The sequence below is a fragment of the Ascaphus truei genome, unplaced genomic scaffold (genome assembly GCF_040206685.1).
Source record: "Ascaphus truei isolate aAscTru1 unplaced genomic scaffold, aAscTru1.hap1 HAP1_SCAFFOLD_608, whole genome shotgun sequence".
Classification (NCBI taxonomy): Eukaryota; Metazoa; Chordata; class Amphibia; order Anura; family Ascaphidae; genus Ascaphus; species Ascaphus truei.
This window is the reverse complement of record NW_027456941.1, coordinates 89,162-110,816: the sequence shown is the minus strand read 5'-3', so window position 1 is coordinate 110,816 and position 21,655 is coordinate 89,162. Positions and strand designations below refer to the sequence as shown.

General features: G+C 50.6%; 1 protein-coding gene across 1 annotated transcript in view; it reads left to right on the top strand.

Annotated features, from left to right (window-relative positions):
- LOC142485590 (IQ and AAA domain-containing protein 1-like) overlaps positions 1-21,655 on the top strand; it is a 153,642-nt gene that overhangs the window by 107,704 nt on the left and 24,283 nt on the right. Inside the window, exons 7-8 of the mRNA XM_075584469.1 lie at positions 7,582-7,657; positions 18,090-18,196. Of these exons, the coding sequence (XP_075440584.1) occupies positions 7,582-7,657; positions 18,090-18,196 (183 nt within the window). The remainder of the gene's footprint in view (positions 1-7,581; positions 7,658-18,089; positions 18,197-21,655) is intronic.

The following is a 21,655-nucleotide window of genomic DNA, read 5'->3' as shown; positions in this document are numbered from 1 at the left end:
CCAAGAATTGGCAATCGGATTAATCCCTGGATCAACATCCTTCCCATGTATACTTATTTGGTATATCCCTGTATACCTTTCCTTTCTAAAAAGATGTCCAACCTTTTTTGAACAAATCTATTGTATCTGCCATCACAGTCTCCATGGGTAATGAATTCCACATTTTAACTGCTGTTACTGTAAAGAACCCTTTCCTTTGTTGCTGGTGAAATTTCCTTTCCTCCAACCTTAAGGGATGGCCCCAAGTCCTTTGTACTGCCCGTGGGATGAATAGTTCTTTTGAAAGCTCCTTGTATTGTCCCTGAATATATTTTTATATAGTTATCATATCCCCTCTTAGACGCCTCTTTTCTAATGTAAATAAATCTAATTTAGCTAGCCTCTCCTCATAAGTTAGATTGTCCATCCCCTTTATTAATTTGGTGGCTCTTCTCTGTACTCTCGCTAGTTCCATAATGTCTTTTTTAGGATTGGTGCCCAAAATTGTACTCCATAGTAAGGTGAGGTCTTACTAATGCTTTGTAAAGGGGCATTATAATGTTTACTTCCCTTCCATCCATTTCCCGTTGAATGCAAGATAAGATCTTGTTTGCCTTTGCAGCTACTGCATGACTTTGGGCACTATTGCTAAGCCTGCTGTCTACAAGCACTCCTAAATCCTTCTCCATCAAGGATTCCCCCAATTTATCCCCATTTCATTTGTAAGTCGCCTTTTTATTCTTGCATCCCAAATGCATAACCTTACATTTATCTGTATTAAACCTGATCTGCCATTTACCTGCCCACGTTTCCAGTCTCTCCAAGTCCTTCTGAAGAGAAATTACATCCTGCTGATTCTATTACCTTACACAATTTAGTATCATCAGCAAAGATGGAGACTTTGCTCTCGATCCCAACCTCAAGGTCATTAATAAACAAGTTAAAAAGCAGGGGTCCCAGTACCGATCCCTGAGGTACTCCACTCACGACTTTAGTCCAACCTGAAAAAGTTCCATTTATGACATCCCTCTGTTGTCTGTCCTTTAACCAGTTTGCAATCCAGGTGCATATATTATTACTGAGTCCAATTTTCTTTATTTTGTACACCAACCTCTTGTGTGAAACCGTATCAAAAGTCTTTGCAAAATCTAAGTAGACCACATCAACTGCATTACCCTGGTCTAAATTCCTACTTACCTCCTCAAAGAAACAAATAAGGTTAGTTTGGCAAGATCTAGCCTTTATAAATCCATGCTGACTATTACTAATAATTTTGTTTTCCATTAGGTATTCCTGAATATTATCCCGTATTAAACCTTCAAGTAGTTTCCCCACTATTGAAGTCAGGCTTACAGGTCTGTAATTTCCCGGTTGTGATCTAGCTCCCTTTTTAAATATAGGCACCACATCTGCTTTACGCCAATCTTGTGGTACTGAGCCTGTGGAAATGGAGTCCTTGAATATTAAATGTAATGGTTTGGCTATTACTGAGTACTAAACACTAGTAACATCCTCTCACAGTCATAGTATTAAACACTAGTGACATCTCCTCCCAGTCATAATATTCAATACTAGTATCATCCCCTGCCAGTCATAGTATTCAACACTAGTAAAATCCCCCTCCCATTAATAGTATTCAACAGTAGTAACACCCCCATCCCAGTTATAGTAATTAAAAATAGTAACATCTCCTCCCAGTAATAGTATTCAAAACTAGTAACACCCCGCTCCCAGTTATAGTATGGGAGGATTCTCCATTCTGGCGGTCGCACACCATCTACTCACCTCAACAACCCCTCCGTGACCGACACTCAGGATGCGCCACCTCGAGGTCCCGTTATGTGCGCCCGCGCTGATCCTGCGCGGCCTGGCTCTCTGTCTGCGGGTTCTGACTCCGTCCCCTCTGACGCACGATGGGTGCGTTCGTCCAGCCTCCCTGCTGACGCACGCTCTAAGCTCCGCCCTCGCTCTAATGATAGACAGTACCGGCGTGGGAGTGACACGCGTCTCAAGCTCCGCCCCTTGACTTTTGTCATTGGGCGCGGGGCAGCGCGCGATCGCCCCATCCGCTCTAATGTTTGTCAGGACCGGCGTGGGAGTGACGCGCGCCTCAGGCTCCGCCCTCTGACCTCCGTAACGCCTGCGGGTTGGCGCGCAATCGGTTCCACCTCCATCCCAAATTAGGCTGCATCATAGGGCACACCTCTGTGCACCAGCAGCCTATTGGAGCATACTTCCTGGATCCGCCCTGGCTGGCTATTGGAGGTCCTCTATATATATATATATATATGACTGGCACAGAGTTTGAAGCAGGGGAGCCTGGTTCAATTCTCCTTGTGACCTTGGGCAAGTCACTTTATCTCCCTGTGCCTCGGGCACCATAAACATAGATTGTAAGCTCCATGGGGCAGGGACCTGTGTCTGCAAAATGTCTCTGTAAAGCGCTACGTAAAAATAGCAGCGCTATACAATAACGTGCTATTATTATTATTATTATATCTTCTTGCTGCATAATCTCATTGCTGAGCATAGTCTAGTGTGATGCCGTGCCTTGCTGCATTCCTGTGACCTTGCCTTGCCTGTTACCTCTTGTTGCCTGGCCCTGCATCTCTCTTGGACTTCCTACCTCTCCTCTCCTGATCCGGCTATGAACAACCATTCTCCTGGCTCCAGTCCTGACCTTGGCTAAGTACACCAACGATCCGATACTCTCCTATCCTGAACCTAGCTACGCACCCCGACGATCCGCTACTCTCCAATCCCAAACTTGGCTACGCACCCTGATGATCCGCAACTCTCCTGGCCTGGCAAGTACTTTCTACTATTCTCCAATCTATAATCCTGACCTGGCTTGCACGACTACTCTACATCCTAGGCGCGACCGCGTGGCTCTGGGTCGGCGTTAACCAATTCCCTACCTCAGCACCGCGGTCGCGCTTCGTTTGTGGTGAGCTACACGTTACAGTATGCTCAGCCACACAAACTTCGACCCCGCTGAGGTAGGAAGAGTCCTGCGCGCACACGCAAGCTACCTGTCTACCCTAGCGGAAAAGATTGTGGGTAGTGAGCAAAACATGCTCTCCCTTCGGGAGGATTTTTGCTCTCTTTCTCAAACCCTACAGGAACCGTGTCCCCCTCTTGTGCCTGCTGTTCCTGATCCTTCCAATACTCCAGCTTTGCCTTTTCCCCTCAAACCTTGTTTACCTGCCCCCAACCGTTATGGGGGTGACCATCATAAATGCCGTTTTTTTTAATCATGCTTTATACAATTTGAAATTAATCCTTCACGCTTCACTGCACCCCGCGCCAAGGTGGCGTATATTGTTTCTCTTCTTATAGATGACACTCTTCCCTGGGCCTCCCCCATCTGGGAACGAAGATCCGACCTCACACAGGATTGTTTGATATACCTGGTCGTAAGGTATGTGCTTCCTCTGCACTTTTTCATGTTTCTGAACGCAATCGTCCAGTCGCCAAATACGCACTCGAGTTTAGAACTATAGCTGCAGAAACTGACTGGAACCACGAAGCTTTGGCCGCAGCCTTTTGGCAAGGATTATCTGAAGCCTTGAAGGGTGAGCTGGCAGCCTATGACCATCCCACCGATGTGGAGAAGCTTATTGCCGTTTGTATAAAAGTGGATCGTCGCAAAGTTCCCATGAGACCCGGGGGAGTTTCATTGGGAACGCTTTTTTTCTCCCCCATTTCTACTGACAACCCTTCTCGCATTCTTATCCCCATTATTCTCTATGGGGAGGGCTTCCAAGTATCTATGCTTGTTTTCCTCGATTCAGGTTCCGGAGGATACTTCATAGATCAAGCTTTCGCAGAACGCCATCTAGTTCCGACCAGGCGCAGAAAGAAGCCCATCGCTCTTGAAGCCATTGATGGAAGACCACTGCAGCCGGCGTTTATCTCTGTGGAGACAGAGGTGCTTCAACTCGAGGTACAAAATACACACCTGGAAAAGATCCAATTCAATGTTATCCACACACCTTCCATCAGCGTGATGCTCGGGCTACCCTGGCTACAGATACACAACCCAGTTGAATTTGCTCAATAAGGAACCCATTCAATGGAGCGCCTTTTGCCATAAGAGCTGCATTCTTGAAGCAAGTAGCATTGGGGGTACCACCGTGTCCGAGGAGAAGGAAAGGGTACAATTGCCAGAAGAGCACACTGAGTTCCGTGACATCTTCGATAAGGTCAGATCGGAGGTTCTTCCCCCTCACCGCCCATTCGATTGTCCCATTGATCAACTTCCAGGCACCACACCTCCATGAGGGACTTCCTATCTGTTGTTTGTGCCTGAAACCAAGGCAATGAAGGAATATATTGCTGAGAACTTACAGAAGGGATTTATACGTAAGTCCACCTCTCCTGCAGGCGCAGGGTTTTTCTTTGTGAAGAAAAAGGACGGAACTTTACGCCGTTGCATAGACTATCGTTCTCTCAACAAGATCACCGTAAAAAAAACGCTACCCTTTGTCCCTCATTTCTGAACTGTTTGATCGATTACAAGGAGCTAGTACTTTTTCTAAATTGGATTTACGTGGTGCCTATAATCTTGTCAGGAGTCGTCAGGGTGATGAATGGAAGACTGATTTCAACACCAGAGATGGATGATTATGGAGATGGACATTATGAGTACTTGGTCATGCCTTTTCGGTCTGTGCAATGCCCCAGCCGTGTTTCAGGATTTCGTAAATGAAGTTTTCAGGGATCTTCTTAACTCCTTTGTAATCGTCTATCTTGATGACATATTAGTATTCTCTAAATCCACACAGGAACACATCTCTCACATTAAACAAGTGGTCCTTCACTTACGCAAGAAAAAACTCTTTGCCAAACTGGAAAAATTTTATTTTCATCAAATATCTATTTTCCTAGGGTACATCATTTCCGATACCGGTCTCACCATGGATCCCGCCAAGGTCAAAGCAGTCCTGGATTGGCCACAACCTACTACCCTTAAAGCAGTACAGCGTTTTCTTGGATTTGCACTTCAGTCTTTCGCCCGTCTCAAGAAGGCCTTTGTGTCCGCCACTATTCTTATTCATCCTGATCCCAAACTTCCTTTTACTCTTGAGGTTGACGTTTCTGATGTGGGTGTGGGCGCTGTTCTGTCTCAAAGAAAGAATTCCCTGTCCAGGTTGCATCCTTGTGCGTTCTTTTCGAGAAAAAAAATTCTCCAGTCCAATGCAACTACGATGTCGGGAACCGGGAACTCTTAGCCATGAAATTGGCCCTCGAAGAATGGAGACATCTGGTGGAGGGTACCGAAGATCCGATAACTATCCTCACGGATCATAAGAACTTGCTTTACATTGAAGGTGCACGTCGCCCGGGAGCCCGTCAAGCCAGATGGTTGCTATTTTTCTCTAGATTTCATTTCATAATTTCCTACCTTCCCGGATCCAAGAATGTCAAAGCTGACGCCTTATCTCTGCAATTTTCCCTGGATGACAAGACTGAGGATCAGCAAAAATCCATTCTACCCCCCTAATGTATTCTTTCGGCCACATCATTTGGAGCACTCAAAGACATTGTCCGTCTACAAAGTCACATTCCTCTTGACATCTCGCCTCCACAGGACCGTCTCTTCACTTCTTCCCTACACTGTAAGAAGGTCCTCGAGTGGAGTCATTCGTCCAAATCGGCTGTCCCCTTCTCTCTCTCCCCCCTTCTCTCTCTCCCTTCTTCTCTCTCTTCCCCTACAGCTACAAAGCACCATAAACCAGGGACCAGGGATTATACATGTGAAAATAAAGTGACCCTGCTTTTCCTGTTTACACGTTCCCTTTGCCCCAGAAACGTGAAACTTCTTGTGTGTAAGTTTTATGTGGGATATTTGGGTAAAAATGCAAATATTTTGATTGCAGTAGTTCGGGGGCCGATGATACCGGTATTCCCCTAATTCTCCTCGACGTGCAGGCACTATTTGCCTGTACGCGAGTTAAATTACACCGCGGCTGCCCGGTGTCCCCCAGACTCCTGGTTTTTGAACCCAGATATCCCAGATCCATCTCCCACACAGATATGGGTCTCCCCAAGAGATATTGTGTAATAAAACCTATTTTATTATGAGTTGTGCATTTACTATAAATGTCTATTCAGCCAGCCCAGGCATATACAAAGGTGCCGAGAAGTCTGGATAGTCATCGTAGTTCAAAGAGGAGACGTGATGTTGAGAGTTGTCGGGGTGCTAAGTAGACGGGGCAGGTCAGAGTACTGGGTCCAGAGAACAGAGACTCCCTGCGGGAAGGACCCTCTGGTCTGCCAGACTCAATGGAGTCTGCCCAGTAGGTGGCAATGGGTTGACTGGGGGTAGTGGAAGAACGTCGGCGCATTTCCCATTGGTCAATTCATATGTCCCGCCCACGGGGCATCCTGAGACGGTTTGGCATGCCCCCTCCTCTGATGTCAGCCAAAGGACGAGACCCTATTCCTATTGGCTGGCAGGGAGGAATTCCCACGCTCTGATTGGTCGCTCCTTCTACCTCCATGCTGAACATAGCTAAGTGGATGGTATGTAAGGAGACGCCCCAATCAGAGAACCAGACGATCTTCTGTTTTGAGTCGATGACGTGAGGGCAGGCTTTTCAAAGTTGCTTGGAAAATCTGCTCTGCAGAAGCTAAGTCAGACGCGAGGACCAAGTTCTTGTTTTGGAACGTAGAGGTCGCAGCTAGGTACTGAAGCGGAAAAGAGGACCAGGAAGCCTGGGTATATATCCCGGTCAGGTTAAGCCCTCCGAAGTGGGTGCCCTGCACCTATTTTAGCCCAGATTTCACCCACAGCACCCCATTACATGTGTCTATATCCTGTATCTTTGTATTCCACTGTGTGTAACAGAATAAACTTCATTTTATTCCACTACCTTGTTATGCCTAGTGAATGATCCCGGTACAAATTTGTTAAAAGTCCTGGTCTCCTGTGACACCCCTTTTCTCTCTCTCCCCCTCCTCTCTTTCTCCCCTTCTCTCTCTCTCATTCTCTCCCCCTTCTCTTTCTCCCCTTCTCTCTCTCTCATTCTCTCCCCTTCTCTCTCTCCTTTTCTCTCTCTCCTCTCCCCTTCTCTCTCCCACCTTCTTTGTCCCCTTCTCTCTCTCACCTTTGTCCCCTTCTCTCTCTCTTCACTTCACTCTCCTTCTCTCGTCCCTTTCTCTCCCTCCTTCTATCTCCCCCCCTTCTCTCTCTCCCCTTCTCTCTCTCCCCCTTCTTTATCCTCCCATTCTCTCCGCCCTTCTGTCTCCTCATTCTCTCTCTCCACCTTCTCTATCTCCCCCTTTCTTTCTCTTCTCCCCTTCTTTCTCCCCCTTCCCTTTCTCTCACATTTTCTCTCTCTCTCCTCTCCCCCCTTCTCTCTTCCCCCTTCTCTCTCTCCCCCTTTCTTTCTCCACTTCTTTCTCTCCCCCCCCTCTCTTTCTCCTTCTCTATCTCTCCTCTCCCCTTCTTTCTGCCCTTCTCTCTCTCCCCTTCTCTCTCTCTCCTCTTTCTCTCTCCTCTCCTCTTTGCTCTCCCCTTTCCCCTGGGCTCTCCCCTTGGTTCTCCCCTTGGATCTCCCCTTTGCTCTCATATTATCTCTCCTTCTCTCTCTGCAGGAGGAGAACTCTGGACTGGTTTTGACCCCTTCAAAGTTTGTTCCAGATCTCACAGAGGAACACAATATTTTCAAAAGTGAGTGGTGTCTGGGAGTGTGGGTGATTTCTGTGTACTCACACATACTTGCTCACATATGTACACACACATACTTGCTCACATATGTACACACACATACTTGCTCACATATGTACTCACACATACTTCCTGTCTACACTGATTCAAGAGGTTTGTAGGATCCCTGTCTCCACTGTGTCAGGAGGTTTGTAGGGTCCGTGCCCTGATTCGGGTGATTTTTAGGGTCCCTGCTCTGAGTCAGGAGATTTGTAAAGTCCCTGCACTTAGGCAAGAGGTTTCTAAGGCCCCTGAACTTAAGCAGAAGGTTTTTAAGGTCCCTGCACAGTCGGGAAGTTTGTAGGGTCCCTGCCCGGAGTCTGGAGGTTTGTAGGGTCCCTGCCCGGAGTCTGGACATTTTTAGAGTTCCTGTCCAGAGTCGGAAGGTTTGTAGGATCCCTGCACCATGTGTGGCGGCATTGCCGGATCCTGAGGAATAAGACTGAGAGACGCAGTGAGCTGGCAGTAACGGTGAATCCCGGGGAATGAGACAGGGAGACACAGCGAGCTGGCAGTAACGGTGATTCCCGGTAAATGAGACTGAGGTTTATCAACATCTTTTTATACCAGGATCATTGATTGAGCAAAGCAAGGAGGTAAAATAAATTGTAATTTATTTCAGGAAAAGACATACACACAAGGTAACACAATTTACAGGGTTAACACACTTACTGGGATCGGGGCTAACGAATAAACTTGTCCTTTAAACGGAATTCACAAAAATGACCTCTGTAGGTGCCTTTTCCAATGACTGGTAGGTACTCATGAAAGACCTGGAAATAATTTCGGCATTCAATGCCAACTGCGACCGCTGCGTTCTCAAAAGCGGGACTGAGAAAATCTTTTAGGCCGGTGTGACGATAGAGGGTTAATCAGACCACTAATAAAGGCATTGTACCCGGCTGATTAACCCTAAATTGCATTGGGACTGAAGAGGTTAACTGTATGTGAAACTCTAGTGGAAGAAAATCGGTCTAGAAAAAGACCAAAACAACCGGAGCTCTAAAAACAATTGTAGTGGTGTCAAGCTGGAATCGATGCTGTAGTATAAAGTATATATCCAGTATTTGCAGGATCAGGGATAAGTGTCTGAAGCTGCGTGTTGTCGGGAATGCGTTTGTAAATATCCCTGATGAAATAACGATATGAACAAGACCCAAAGGCCAGTTGTAGGAAGCATACAGTAATTACTGTACTCACGCAACCTCAGTCCCTCTCGACCCGGTCAGACGGGAGCTCCTATCCTTCACTGCGGGTGGCGGTTCCTCTGCGGAGATCCTGGAGGTGGGACAGCACTGCGTCACTCGTAGTGTAGATTACCGGGTGCTGGTCAGGCGTTCACACTGACTCCATAATGCCCCATGTGGTGTTGTCGCCGTCATTGAGCGCGTCCTCCTCAGCTCAGGGACCGCCCAATTCCTCCAAGGGTTAAGTTACCACACGCCACAGCAGCCAGAGCGGGGTGTAAAGGATAATGTGGGATAAGCCTCTCACAGCGTCTCCAAATAGGCGTGTATCCAGGCAGGTAATCGGCAAGAAAAAGTGTCCATGTAGGAGCCGAAGCACAGCCACACCAAAGCAGAATAGGACAAGATGGTTCATCTCAAAAAATGTATTGGCTAAAAAAGCATAAGGACAGACATCCTAAAAATCCTCTGACATGTTTCACGCACTTCTTTATCAAAGAGTAAATGATCGGGATGAACATTCCCTGTATATATAGGAAACCAAACCCCCTAAACACAGATGTAGAGCATAATTAATCAATGACATCAAATCCTGCTACACGGATCCTTTTGCGCACCCACTTGCATGTGTGCAGGGGTGCCCAGAGACTTTGTTTAGTTCCAAGGACATTTGTTTTCGTTTCCCCATCCCAGTAAGTGTTTTATTGAGTGTATATTGCGAAGATTCTGTGTGTTTGTCTGAAAATAAATAAATTACAATTTATTTTACTCAACTTGTGTGCTCAGTGCAGAATCCCGGTATTAATGTGTACATAAGTCCTGGTCTCTCGTGACAGCTGGCTCGCGTCTATTCAGTACAGGGCATCTAGGAATTTGCCTCTGTTGATTTGGTGCTTGGAATCTGCGCTCCTGATTGGCTGCAAGCTGTCTTATGGGTTTCAGTGTCCCATTCACAAACCTCTATAGCCTATCAGAGGGTGGGAAGTCTCCTGCCAGCCAATCACCAATTTGCCGGTATTATACAGCTGGATGGGCACCTTTTCTCATTCTGCAAAGGGGCATGTGCCAACCTGGCACCTCTGCCTCTTTGCATACTGAGCCCACCCGCTGTCCAGGCTCCACAGAGTCTGGGATATGGCAAATGGTGGCTGATAGCCCTGTGTTAGCCCAGGATGCGGGTATTCAAGCAGAACTGCAGTACCTCTCCTGTTCTGTTGTGGCTGTGTGCTGTCTCGTTTTTCCCGGACTCCTATCTGGTAAAATGTATCTGTATATATATATATATATATATATATGTATATATGTATATATATGTAGCCCTTTTTGTGAACCGGCCTGACCCACCCAATCTCACATTGGCCCCTTGTGGTCTAACCGGTCCCTTTTTATCTGAACACCTTTCCTAAGGGACTACTGGTAGCTGTATAACACCTGTGGCTCCAGGAGATCTGAGCCTCCGCTAGCTGGGAGCCTGGGGAAACCCTTACCCATTTACCTGGTGCAGCGCCTCCACTTACCCAGGATCCCCGTTATGAAAGATAGCCCTGGGTAAGAAATACAATAACACACGTATACGATAAACCAATAACTAACACTTTACTAACACACATATCACACATTACATAACATCATAACTTTATCACCTCAGGCCCAATGTCCGGTGTTCCCACCCAGTGTCCTGTAATCCCCCACACCCAATGTCCCGTACTCCTACGGAGGTCGTGGGTGACTGCGCAGTCACTATGAACTAATAGGCCTGTTGGTGCACATATATTGGAATACCTTCCGAGCACTCCGATGCTCGGGCCTGCAACACTCTTCTCAAAGGGTCAGACGTGCGATGCATCCGTCTGATCCTATCCAGGTACTTCTCCAGGACCCCAACGAGGGTCCCACCGCTTCACGGGAACACAACCGCCTCTCGGTAACACCAACCGAATCACGGGAACAGCAGCCGCCGCTATCCCTTTCTATCCCTAACTAACCCTAAAGTGACAGGAACCCTAACCTAGGGCCTGTCCCTGTTGTACGCAACCTGGGGTGGCTTGGGGAAATCTCCTAGGGCCTGTGGAGTAATAACCTGCCCCACTCCCCTAGCTACCCACGTCCCTAATCCTCCCTAACCACTAGCTACTCGCTACTCCTAACAGCCTGCAGCAGACACACAGCTCTCACCGTCAGCCTGCAGACTTTCACACACGCTGCACACACTGCGCCCAGCACATACAGCGACACACACACAGCTGGCAATCGTACACAGCCACCTGGATACCCGCAGCGATAACCCACTGCACACACTCTGTGCCTATTTGCCAGTGCGCACAGCACTACCCGCTGTGGCACTGCCAAACCTGCACCTCTCACACCTAAGGGTGACCTCCTTATCTAGGGCCGTCCCTCTTCAGTTACCCCCTGCCCAAACAGGGAATTGGGGCCTGCCTGGGGACCTAAGGAGAACCCTTACCTGGTGCAGGAGCCACTCGCTCCCTACACCCTTCCTACTCCTTCCTCTGCCTCTTCCTGACTGACGTGTGCAAAGCCCGGGAAATGAATCTCTTTTCCCGGGCTGAGCTTCCTCCAGCCCTATTGGCCACTATCAGGCACCTGGTGCCTGTCTCCCTATGCCTCCTGGGAATTGTAGTTCCCAGGGGGCTGCCTAAGCATTGGGGCCGCGTGCGCACTTGCCCTGCGCATGCGCAAACTCCTAATGGTCGCCACAACCTCCCTCTACCACGTCCTGCCCTCGCGCGATCTCTCCCTAGCCTTCCCTGCGCTTGCCGCCTACTGCGCATGCGCAAACTAACGCGCAATGGCGGCGCCCTCTCCTTCTGCCGCCAAGCCGGTGGCAACGCGATCGCGGCCTTAGCGACGGCCCGATCGCGTCCCCGGCAACCGTCCTGCACCAGAACGTAACGCTCTGCTCCCTGCACTGGCCCCCACCCTCGCGAAGTGCCGGCGGGTCCGTCGCAGCCTCCGGCGGCACCCGCTACCGCACGGCACTCGCGGAGGGGGGCCAGAAAGCTTAAATTTACCTCGGGGCTACATATATATATATATATATGTAGCGGTCATGTAAAATGCCTACAGTCATCTCTCCTGTTGGCAGTAAGGCCTGGTAAGTGTGGGCATGCCAGCAGTAATTATGGAGGTTTCCCCTCACACCCTGGTGGGGTGCTCTGTGTATGGCTGGGACTGGTCACATGCTCTGACTCCATGGTTAGTGATGTCAGAGATGTGTCAGCCTCAGAAGCTTACATAAGGCACAGCACTGTGTTGCAAAGTTAGTTCTGAGTTCTGTGAGTGTTGCTGGAAAGCTCTTGTCAGAGCTGAGGAAGGAGTTAAAGTTTTATCAGAGTGTCAGTTATGTTATAGTAACTCCATGGGAGGCTGTGTCCAGGGACCTGGCACAGGACAGTGATTCCTGCGGGAATAGTGAATCCCTGATCTGGGTGACATACCTAACTAAAGGGAGCACTGGCGAGATGAGCGGCTGAAGATACTCCTTGTGGAGGGCAGTTGCCCTGCCGTGTCAATAAAGATGAGTTCAGCCAGAAACCCTCTCGTGTATCTATCAAGAATGAGTGTACAGAGAGGAGCACCACGGAGGAGTTCCTCGCCAGGATCATCCCCATGCGGACGCAGGGACCCTGGTGAGGTGGAGGCGCTGCACTGGAACTAGGTGAGACTCAGCACACTACCTCAGCTGCCTGTCTGACGGGTTCTCCCCACACACCATCATGCGGGAGACTCAGGAGTCCTGTAGCCAGCAGGTGCACCATATGACATATCCACACTGTAATGGGGTCCGGTTAGACCACAGGGGCCAATGTGAGATTGGGTGGGTCAGGCCGGGCCAGAAATACCGTTACATTTGGAGGCGAGCTGCTGAGATCAGATCTGTCATCAGGACAGGCTCTAGCTAGGCACACTGGGAAACAGGGAGAGTGTCTGCTGCCACTTTGTGCTGCGTAGGGACGGACCTAGGGGTGGTCAGGGGGCTGACGGGATATTGTCAGTTCGCAGGGACAACCTAGGGGCCTGAAGGGAGTGAGGGGTCTGGAGCCGGGTTATAGCTGACCGAGTCACCTTGAGGCAGTGCTAGTTGGTAGGATGCCAGAAGGGACAGCCTGTTAACTTGGTCAGGAGTCCTGGAGAGGGTCTGCGCTAGGCTGACCAAGACAGGTAGACGCCCCAAGTACTGCATGGCAGAGCCAGAGTACCTAGCCCATTCCAGACACTCACCGTAGGGAGCACAGACTGGGAGGAAGGAGCCACAGCAGACACTGAGAGAGTGAGCCTAGCCTGAGGTAGTGCAACACTGGGTCACACCTAGATAAGGTACACATGTGGTGGTGCATCTGAGCTAATCTTTATTGTACCGGTGTGGTGGCTGCCCCGCAGAGTGGAGCCTCATGTACGACAACTGTTATGAGAGAGTGGAGGAGCCGCGTGGCGCGGAGAATGTAAAATGGCGGACAGAGGCTGATGGGGAGGGCACCCGTGGCGTGCAACCCACTGAAGAGCAGACTGTCGCCGAGTTGTCATTGACCAGGCTGCTCTGGAGCGGAGCGAAGGCTATGGCTGCCCCGTTTTTATCCTGTATGGGACAGCGAGGGGCCACCCTTGAAGAGTGTGAAGAAATTGTTATAATTGGGGGAGAACCCCGTGAGGAGAGCAAACAGATGGACTTTTTGGGCTCAAAAGTCAACCAAAATGGCGGTTCCCGCTTGCTAGGGAAACCGCATGGGACAGTTACAGAAAAAATGGCTGCTGCAGGACTTGCACAGAGCTGGCCGGGAATGGCGCGAACAGCAGAGCCCCGCCCTGAAGGGGGGCATGGCGCGAAAGCTATGGCTGCGCCGGAATGGACAGTGACTAATTCAGCCCCTGTGCTGAGTCAACCGTTGAGTTTATGGGACCCTCCCCTGATTTCTACCAGGGGGAGTGACTTTCAACTATGGCCTGTGGGAATGCACCCACTGGGCCCAGGGACTGATATCCAGACGGCGCCACTACAAAAAGTAGTTCCGGCCGTGGAGGTGATTTGCAAGCAAAGGTACCTTGTGCAAAAAGCTGCTGCAAGGAGAAGGCGGGAACTAGCCGCGGGAAAGGACTCCAGCTCTGGGGAGGAGATTGGCGCGAAAACGCAGACCGCGCCCACCAGGACTGAGAGAGGTGCGGCCTTAATTAAGGGGCATGATATTCCCCTGTGGGACCCGCCCATTATTGCAACCCCTGGGGGCGGGTTTCAACTCTGTCAGAGAAGGGAGGAGCCGAAGCAGGGAGTGGCGGATCCAGCAACTTCCACCAGTCAGTTGCGAGGAACCACAGAGAAGGAGAGACCTGTACAGGAAGTGACTCCTGTACAAAGAATGGCCTGCTCCTCCACTGTGGGCACTATGGTCTCCACCCAGCCCTACTCAGTGCCCGGCGGGGTGCTGGTGGTGAGGGTGGCCAATACTGAGACGGTGGTCGGGCTCTGCCTACAATGCGGGCTGCCCGGAGGTACTGTGAATACGATGGCACGTTGCCCTCATTGCGGGACTTTGTATCTGTGGCCTATGCCCACATTCGTCCCAATACAGCCTGCTGACCCCCCGGTGGATGTGACACGGCGCTCTGCTGAGTCCCCGGGCGCGCTGTGGATCAACCGCGCGAGTCCCGGAGACAGGGGACTGGAGCCGGTCAAGTCGGCTGGGTCACTGGCCATTGAGGCGGCTGGATTAAACCCTGCGACAGGGGCAAAGAGACTTTCAACCCGCCCCGAGACCCCTAGGTCGGGGCGAGGGGACTACTCTGATGAGGACCTCCGTGAGCTGGCGGTAGCAAGAACGGAGCGGAAAAGACAGACGGGGAGAACGACGCCCCGTGGGGTGAGTGACCGGACGTCCCCCGCAGATCGGCGATCCGACCGACGGAGTCCCGCCATCCCAGGACCTGGCGGAGATGGGAGAGAGACGCCTACACCCCTGCGGATGGGTAAGCCAAAAAGCCCTATCTCTTACCTGGTCACAACAGACGGCGAAGCGCTGGAAGGGCCGCGCCAGGCCCAACGCGCACGTGGAGGGACGGCATCACTTCCGGTGGCGACGGCGGAGCAACCGGATGTCGTGGGAGAAGAGATCCCGCATGGGGGTCCAACGCGAGATGGCGACGCTTCCGGTTCCGGGGAGGACGTCACTTCCGGTGGCGACGGCGGAACCCAGGAAGGGGAAGCAGCGACGCTTCGGCGATTGGGGGAAGGCCCCCGACCGCTCGTATTGCCCAGAAAATGGAGAGACGGTGTCAGGACTGAGGAGGGTGAGACATCATCCTTGGACCAGTCTACGGACAGCCAGGAGCGGGTCGTAACCCCGTGGGGTCCCGCCCCATGCCCCTATACCCAACCCCATGCCCTAGCTAATGCCCCTACCCCTATCACACGGTCACCGGGTTCACCGCCCAGCTTGGAACTTGTGGACATACCTTTGGGGGGGGAGGAAAAACGGACTGGGGAGAGGCAGCTCAGTGGAGCTACGGAAGGTGATTCACGGGGAGGAGGAGAATTGAGGGTGGCGGATACGGCACCCCAACCGGCAGTAAAGGCTCCGGGGTCCTCAAGGTGGTCCAAACCGCGATCCACAAGGTCGTCAGGGGTATTTTCGTTTGATGACGACCGGGAACCAGGGCCTAATCCCTTTAAGGAGACCAGGTGGTGGGCTCCACTATTTGAGGGGTACTCCGCATGGATGGACCGTACTCGGTTCCTCATCCGGCGGGAGGACGTGGTAGATTTCTGGTGGAGAGAGGGAGAGTTTACACCCGAGCAGAGGGACAGGGAATTACAGGAGAGGGCTATAATAGCCAAATATAAAAAATCCCATGGGTTGGAGTATCCCTATGTTCCGGAGCCCCTGATGGATGAAATTGAGGACAATAGGGAAACGTGGCTCCAAGAAACTATAGAGCTGTACTTAACCAATAGGGGGAGCGACATTGTAGGTAAAAAGGCGGAAGAAAGAATAGACACCCTGATGCGAGTGTGGAGCATAGGGAGAAATGTTCACAAACATAGGGTGACCTATGTGCCAGAGAGAGGATCACCTAGGCATTATTATGTTACGGTCCTGGATATGGGTAACCGGGAAGTGAGGAAACCTGACCCAGATCACTATTATTAAGGGGGTACTGAGACATTACGCGGGTTCGTGGCTGCTGGTCGGGGCGGGCTTGGCGGATGACTGTATTCATGTGTACTGTATTATGAGGAAATTTGTGTGATGTTAATTATGTTTTCCGTTACAGTGTTTCCTGGAAAGAGGTATACAAATTTAGGTCCCAGCGTGGACGATGGGATTCACCAGGGGGAGAATGTAGCGGTCATGTAAAATGCCTACAGTCATCTCTCCTGTTGGCAGTAAGGCCTGGTAAGTGTGGGCATGCCAGCAGTAATTATGGAGGTTTCCCCTCACACCCTGGTGGGGTGCTCTGTGTATGGCTGGGACTGGTCACATGCTCTGACTCCATGGTTAGTGATGTCAGAGATGTGTCAGCCTCAGAAGCTTACATAAGGCACAGCACTGTGTTGCAAAGTTAGTTCTGAGTTCTGTGAGTGTTGCTGGAAAGCTCTTGTCAGAGCTGAGGAAGGAGTTAAAGTTTTATCAGAGTGTCAGTTATGTTATAGTAACTCCATGGGAGGCTGTGTCCAGGGACCTGGCACAGGACAGTGATTCCTGCGGGAATAGTGAATCCCTGATCTGGGTGACATACCTAACTAAAGGGAGCACTGGCGAGATGAGCGGCTGAAGATACTCCTTGTGGAGGGCAGTTGCCCTGCCGTGTCAATAAAGATGAGTTCAGCCAGAAACCCTCTCGTGTATCTATCAAGAATGAGTGTACAGAGAGGAGCACCACGGAGGAGTTCCTCGCCAGGATCATCCCCATGCGGACGCAGGGACCCTGGTGAGGTGGAGGCGCTGCACTGGAACTAGGTGAGACTCAGCACACTACCTCAGCTGCCTGTCTGACGGGTTCTCCCCACACACCATCATGCGGGAGACTCAGGAGTCCTGTAGCCAGCAGGTGCACCATATGACATATCCACACTGTAATGGGGTCCGGTTAGACCACAGGGGCCAATGTGAGATTGGGTGGGTCAGGCCGGGCCAGAAATACCGTTACATATATATATATAATCAAAAAATAAATAGATGATACCGTTCTGTGGCTAACGAAATGCTTTTATTTGTGCGAGCTTTCGAGATACACTGATCTCTTCTTCCGGCGATGTTACAATGAATGAAGCAAGGATAACTTAAAAACAGTGTCTCTTGGAATGTTATCTGTGCTGGTCCTTCCCCCGGTGTGGATGTGTTTTATGGCTGGAGGTGTCAAAAGGTTCCTGGAAGCAAGTGATGAAAGAGTGTGTATGTGTATCAGTGTGAATAAACATGAATGGAGAGCCCACAGTATATACAGTGCTTTACAATGCAGAGAATCCAACCGTGGCAAAGATGGTTCCAGGCTGGAGCAGGTAGGAGGACATCAGATCTCAACGGAGAGAAACACACACCATAGTATAGATGGTAACAAAATACATTTATGCCATGAAGTAAAAATGGAGGCTTACAATGTTGAAGAGATAACACAGTAGAGTAAGTATGGTACAGAAGGGGTGATACACCGAGTCGCGACCTCAGGGTTCCACCTCACCGACACCGCTGCGTGTCTCTTCCGCATCCACGCTAGAGCCGATGCATCACTTCCGGTCTTCCGCCCCGCCGGAACTGACGTCAAAGGATATTCCAGCGCTGCCTCTCCCTCTCAGTCTGTTCTGTGGGCCACGCTCTATGCATTTCGCCGTTCTGAATGGTGGCTTCGTCAGGAGTCGTAAAGAGCTGACACTCTAAAACCTGAAACAGGGCTCGAAGGTAACCAGCCAGGCATAATACCTTTATTGATGGCCTGGTTACCCCTTCACCGTCACAGTCCCTCTCAGTATTAGAGCACTGGATCTATCGCAGTATTAGAGCACTGGATCTCTCGCAGTATTAGAGCACTGGATCTCTCGCAGTATTAGAGCACTGGGTCTCTCGCAGTATTAGAGCACTGGGTCTCTCGCAATATTAGAGCTTTGGGTCTATCGCAGTATTAAGAGCACTGTGTCTATCACAGTATTACAGCACTTTGTCTGTTGCAGTATTAGAGCGCTTGGCCTCTCTCTCTTTCAGCGGTCTGGCAACACCGGGATGAGGGCCACAATTTGAGACAGCGCTGGGATCAGGAGCTTGTAAGAGAGGAGAGGAGGTCAAACGTGACAGAAGAGATACGTATAGTGGTGAGTGTGACAGTCAAACAGAGAGACAGAATATGTGAGAGAGAGAGAGAGTGTATATGAGAGTGAGACATGCTGTAACGTGTAGCTCACCACAAACTAAGCGCGACCACAGTGCTGAGGCAGGGAATTGAGTAACGCTGACCCACAGCCACGCGTGCGCGCCTAGGATGAAGAGTAGTCGTTCCAGCCAGGACAGGTTTACAGATAGTAGAATGGTTAAGGTACTTGCCAGGTTCAGGAGTGGAGAGTTGCGGATCGTCCGTGTGCGTAGCCAGGTTCAGGATTGGAGAATGTCGGATCATTGGAGTACTTAGCCAAGGTCAGGACTGGAGCCAGGAAAATGGTCGTACAAGCCGGAGCAGGAAAGGAGAGAAGCGGAGTCCAAGGAGCTAGCAGGGTTCTGGCAACAAGAGGTTAACAGGCAGGCAAGGCAAGACAAGGTCTCAGGAACAAGGATGTGGCAAGGCACGGCGTCACAATGACTATGCTCAGCAAAGACTGGTTGCAGACTGAGGGTATATATAGGAGGAGCCTCCAATAGCCAGCCAGGGCGGAACCAGCCAATAGAAAGAGGGGCTCGACCCTCGGCGTGCCACAGAGGCTCAAAAGTTGGGTTAGCGGGAAATATGATTTTAGCCAAGCGGATCAGACTATAAGGTTGCATCCTCTCTGGCTAATTTATTGCCTTCTGCTGGGACGGCTCCACCAGGTCTGGCACTGACAAAAGGGTGTTCCTTTGTAGTCCAGACCTGGCTATTTGCCTTTTCGCACCAAGTGCTTTCACACCTCTGGATATTCTCTCCCCTTTGCACTACGGAACCTATGTAGACTTGCTGATGCCGTAACTGGTCGCCTGGGCAAGCTACATACAGTAGAACAACAAAAACAAAGAAAAATGCCCAAAGCTACTTTCAATGTGACAAAAAATACACAGTGCAATACTTATATATTCTCTTGAAAAAGGGTAGTTTAGTTTAACCCTTTGGCCAAAGCATTGTAAGCCTACGAGCCACATCAAGGCAGACCCTGTTCGCAGGTCCTAAAATTCCCTGGGTTAAAATTCTTGTAAACCTGTATAATTACAGTAAGAATGATCTACATTGTATCTGTCGTAACCTGGCAAAATGAAACTGACCTGCCAACTTGGAAAGTGGGGAGGGGCAAGCTTAAACCTTTGGGGTGAGGGGCCACCACCCTCCCAAAAGCAGCTGAGACCAGCTGCACATGGTTTATATACACACAAATACCCAACAAGCTCTGAGAAACCCCAACCATTACCATATAATATATATATATGTGTATATAATTGTCAAAAGGAGTGCAATTGGGCGTGGCTAAATGTATACAACAACAAAAACAAACAAAAAGGCCCAAAGCTACTTCCAATGTGACAAAAATACACAGTGCAACCATGCCAAAGCATTGTAAGCCTGCGAGCCACATCAAGGCTACATAGAGCCTTATAATAAATGTATAAAACATTGAAACACATATTTTAATACATGGGGGACCTTGGGGAGACACATGGTTGTGCTGGATATAGGACTGGGATTTCGGGGCTCGAAAAGCAGGAGTCTGGGACCACAACGCAGCCCGGTGTAATTCTACTCGCGTACCAGCAAATAGTGCCTGCACGTCGGGTAAAATTAAGTTACTACCGGTAGCCACGGTTCCCAAACTCCTGCAAACAAAAGAATTGCATTCTTACCCAAATATCCCACCTAAAACTCTCACACACTTTCTCAGCTTCGATCGAGGACAGTGCCACAGCCTCAGGGTACCGGGTCGCAAAATCGACCACTGTGAGAATGTAGCACTTCCCTGTCCAGCTTGGGACCATAAGGGATCCCACTATGTCTGCTGCTACCCTCTGGAAAGGTTCACCTATCACTGGTAGTAGTCTCAGGTGGACCCTCACACGGTCACCCAACTTGCCTACCCACTGGCAGGCACCACAGAAGAGACAAAAATCTGCCACTGCCCACAATGCCCCTGGCAAGTAGAAACGCTGCAATAGTCGGGCTCTGGTGCAGGTGACCCCTGATGTCCCGCTAGTGGGATGGAGTGGACTACCTGTAACAAATGCTGCCTATACTTTCTTGGTACCACTGTCTCCTACCAGTCCATACCCTATCCGGAGCCCCAGTACAAGAGCCCACGGTACCAGAGATATCGATCCGACCCACCCTAAAAGGCAGACTCAGATGCCCGAAGTCTCATGCCCTCTAAGCTGGGATCAGACCGCACTGCTTCTCTGAACTGGGTACCCAGCTCCGGCCACTCACCCTCAGTCACTAGGTCAGGGGATGGGGAAATATGGACAGTGGCAGGGAGGTCAGAACACAGTACCGACTCGGTCTGGCTTACCTTGTTGGTCTCCGCAAGAACAGCAGGAATCGGTGGTCCCAAATTCAGGGGAACGGCGATCTCATCAGTGGGCATGGGTAACAAAGGCTCCCCCGCCTCGGCAAGTGCCTGACTTTGGCTCCTTGTGACAGCAGCCATAAGAGCAACTTCGCCGGCAAAGGAGCAGATGAGGTGTCCTAGGTTGTTACTGAGTAGCATCTCAGTATCCAACCCGGGAAAAACACCCACACCCCTCATGCCTTAACCGGCACCCCAGTCGAGAAATACACAGGAAACCTGGATTGACCCATGACCTGCATCCCTGGTCCAGGGAGCAGATCCCCTGGGCTGACCATATCAGGTTGCACCAGGGTAACTGTAGCACCGGAATCGATCAGGCTGGGTGGCTGACGATCTCCGTTGGTCACTGGTCGCAGATGCTTCCTTCGGACATCATTGACTTGTAGCCTAATGGCTGCAATTGGGTGCCCGTCTATCTCCTCTGCTGTGCCGACTGTTGGGACTGCCGCCTGGGTCCGCTGCTGGACATGTTGGATGGCTGCCTGCTGCTCCTCAGTTGGTCCTAGTCCCACGGAGGCAACTGGTTTTGTTGCTGGAGTGCGTTGCCCCAGAGGGGGGTAACTGGAACGCAGCAGGTCATGTCACTGAGGCTTCATGTGCCCGGTCCGGTTACACTGGCAGCACCACACCTCATGCGCAAAGCCCGCAGGCCTGGTTGCAGTTTCCTCAGTGGGAGGCTTAGACTTCCAATTCTGGACAGCATTAGAAGGTTCTGCTGGCTTACCTGCGCGATTGGCAGGAGCCGAAGTAGGTGGTGCAACCCACGTCTTATGCTGATGTCGGGTGGTCACAAAATCATCTGCTAGGGTGGCTGCTTCCTCGCAGTTAGCTGGCATGCGGTCAAGGACCCACTCCCGGACTTCTGGCAAGCATCTCGCGGAAGATCAGGTCGAGCAGCTCCAGGTTGGTACGGGCATTGCACCCCACCGAGTACCCCGGTGAACAAGCCGGGCCATATAGTCCTCATGAGTGTCCCGGGCAGTCTTGTCCTCTGACCGGAACTGCTCCCGATAGGTCTCGGGAGTTTAGTAT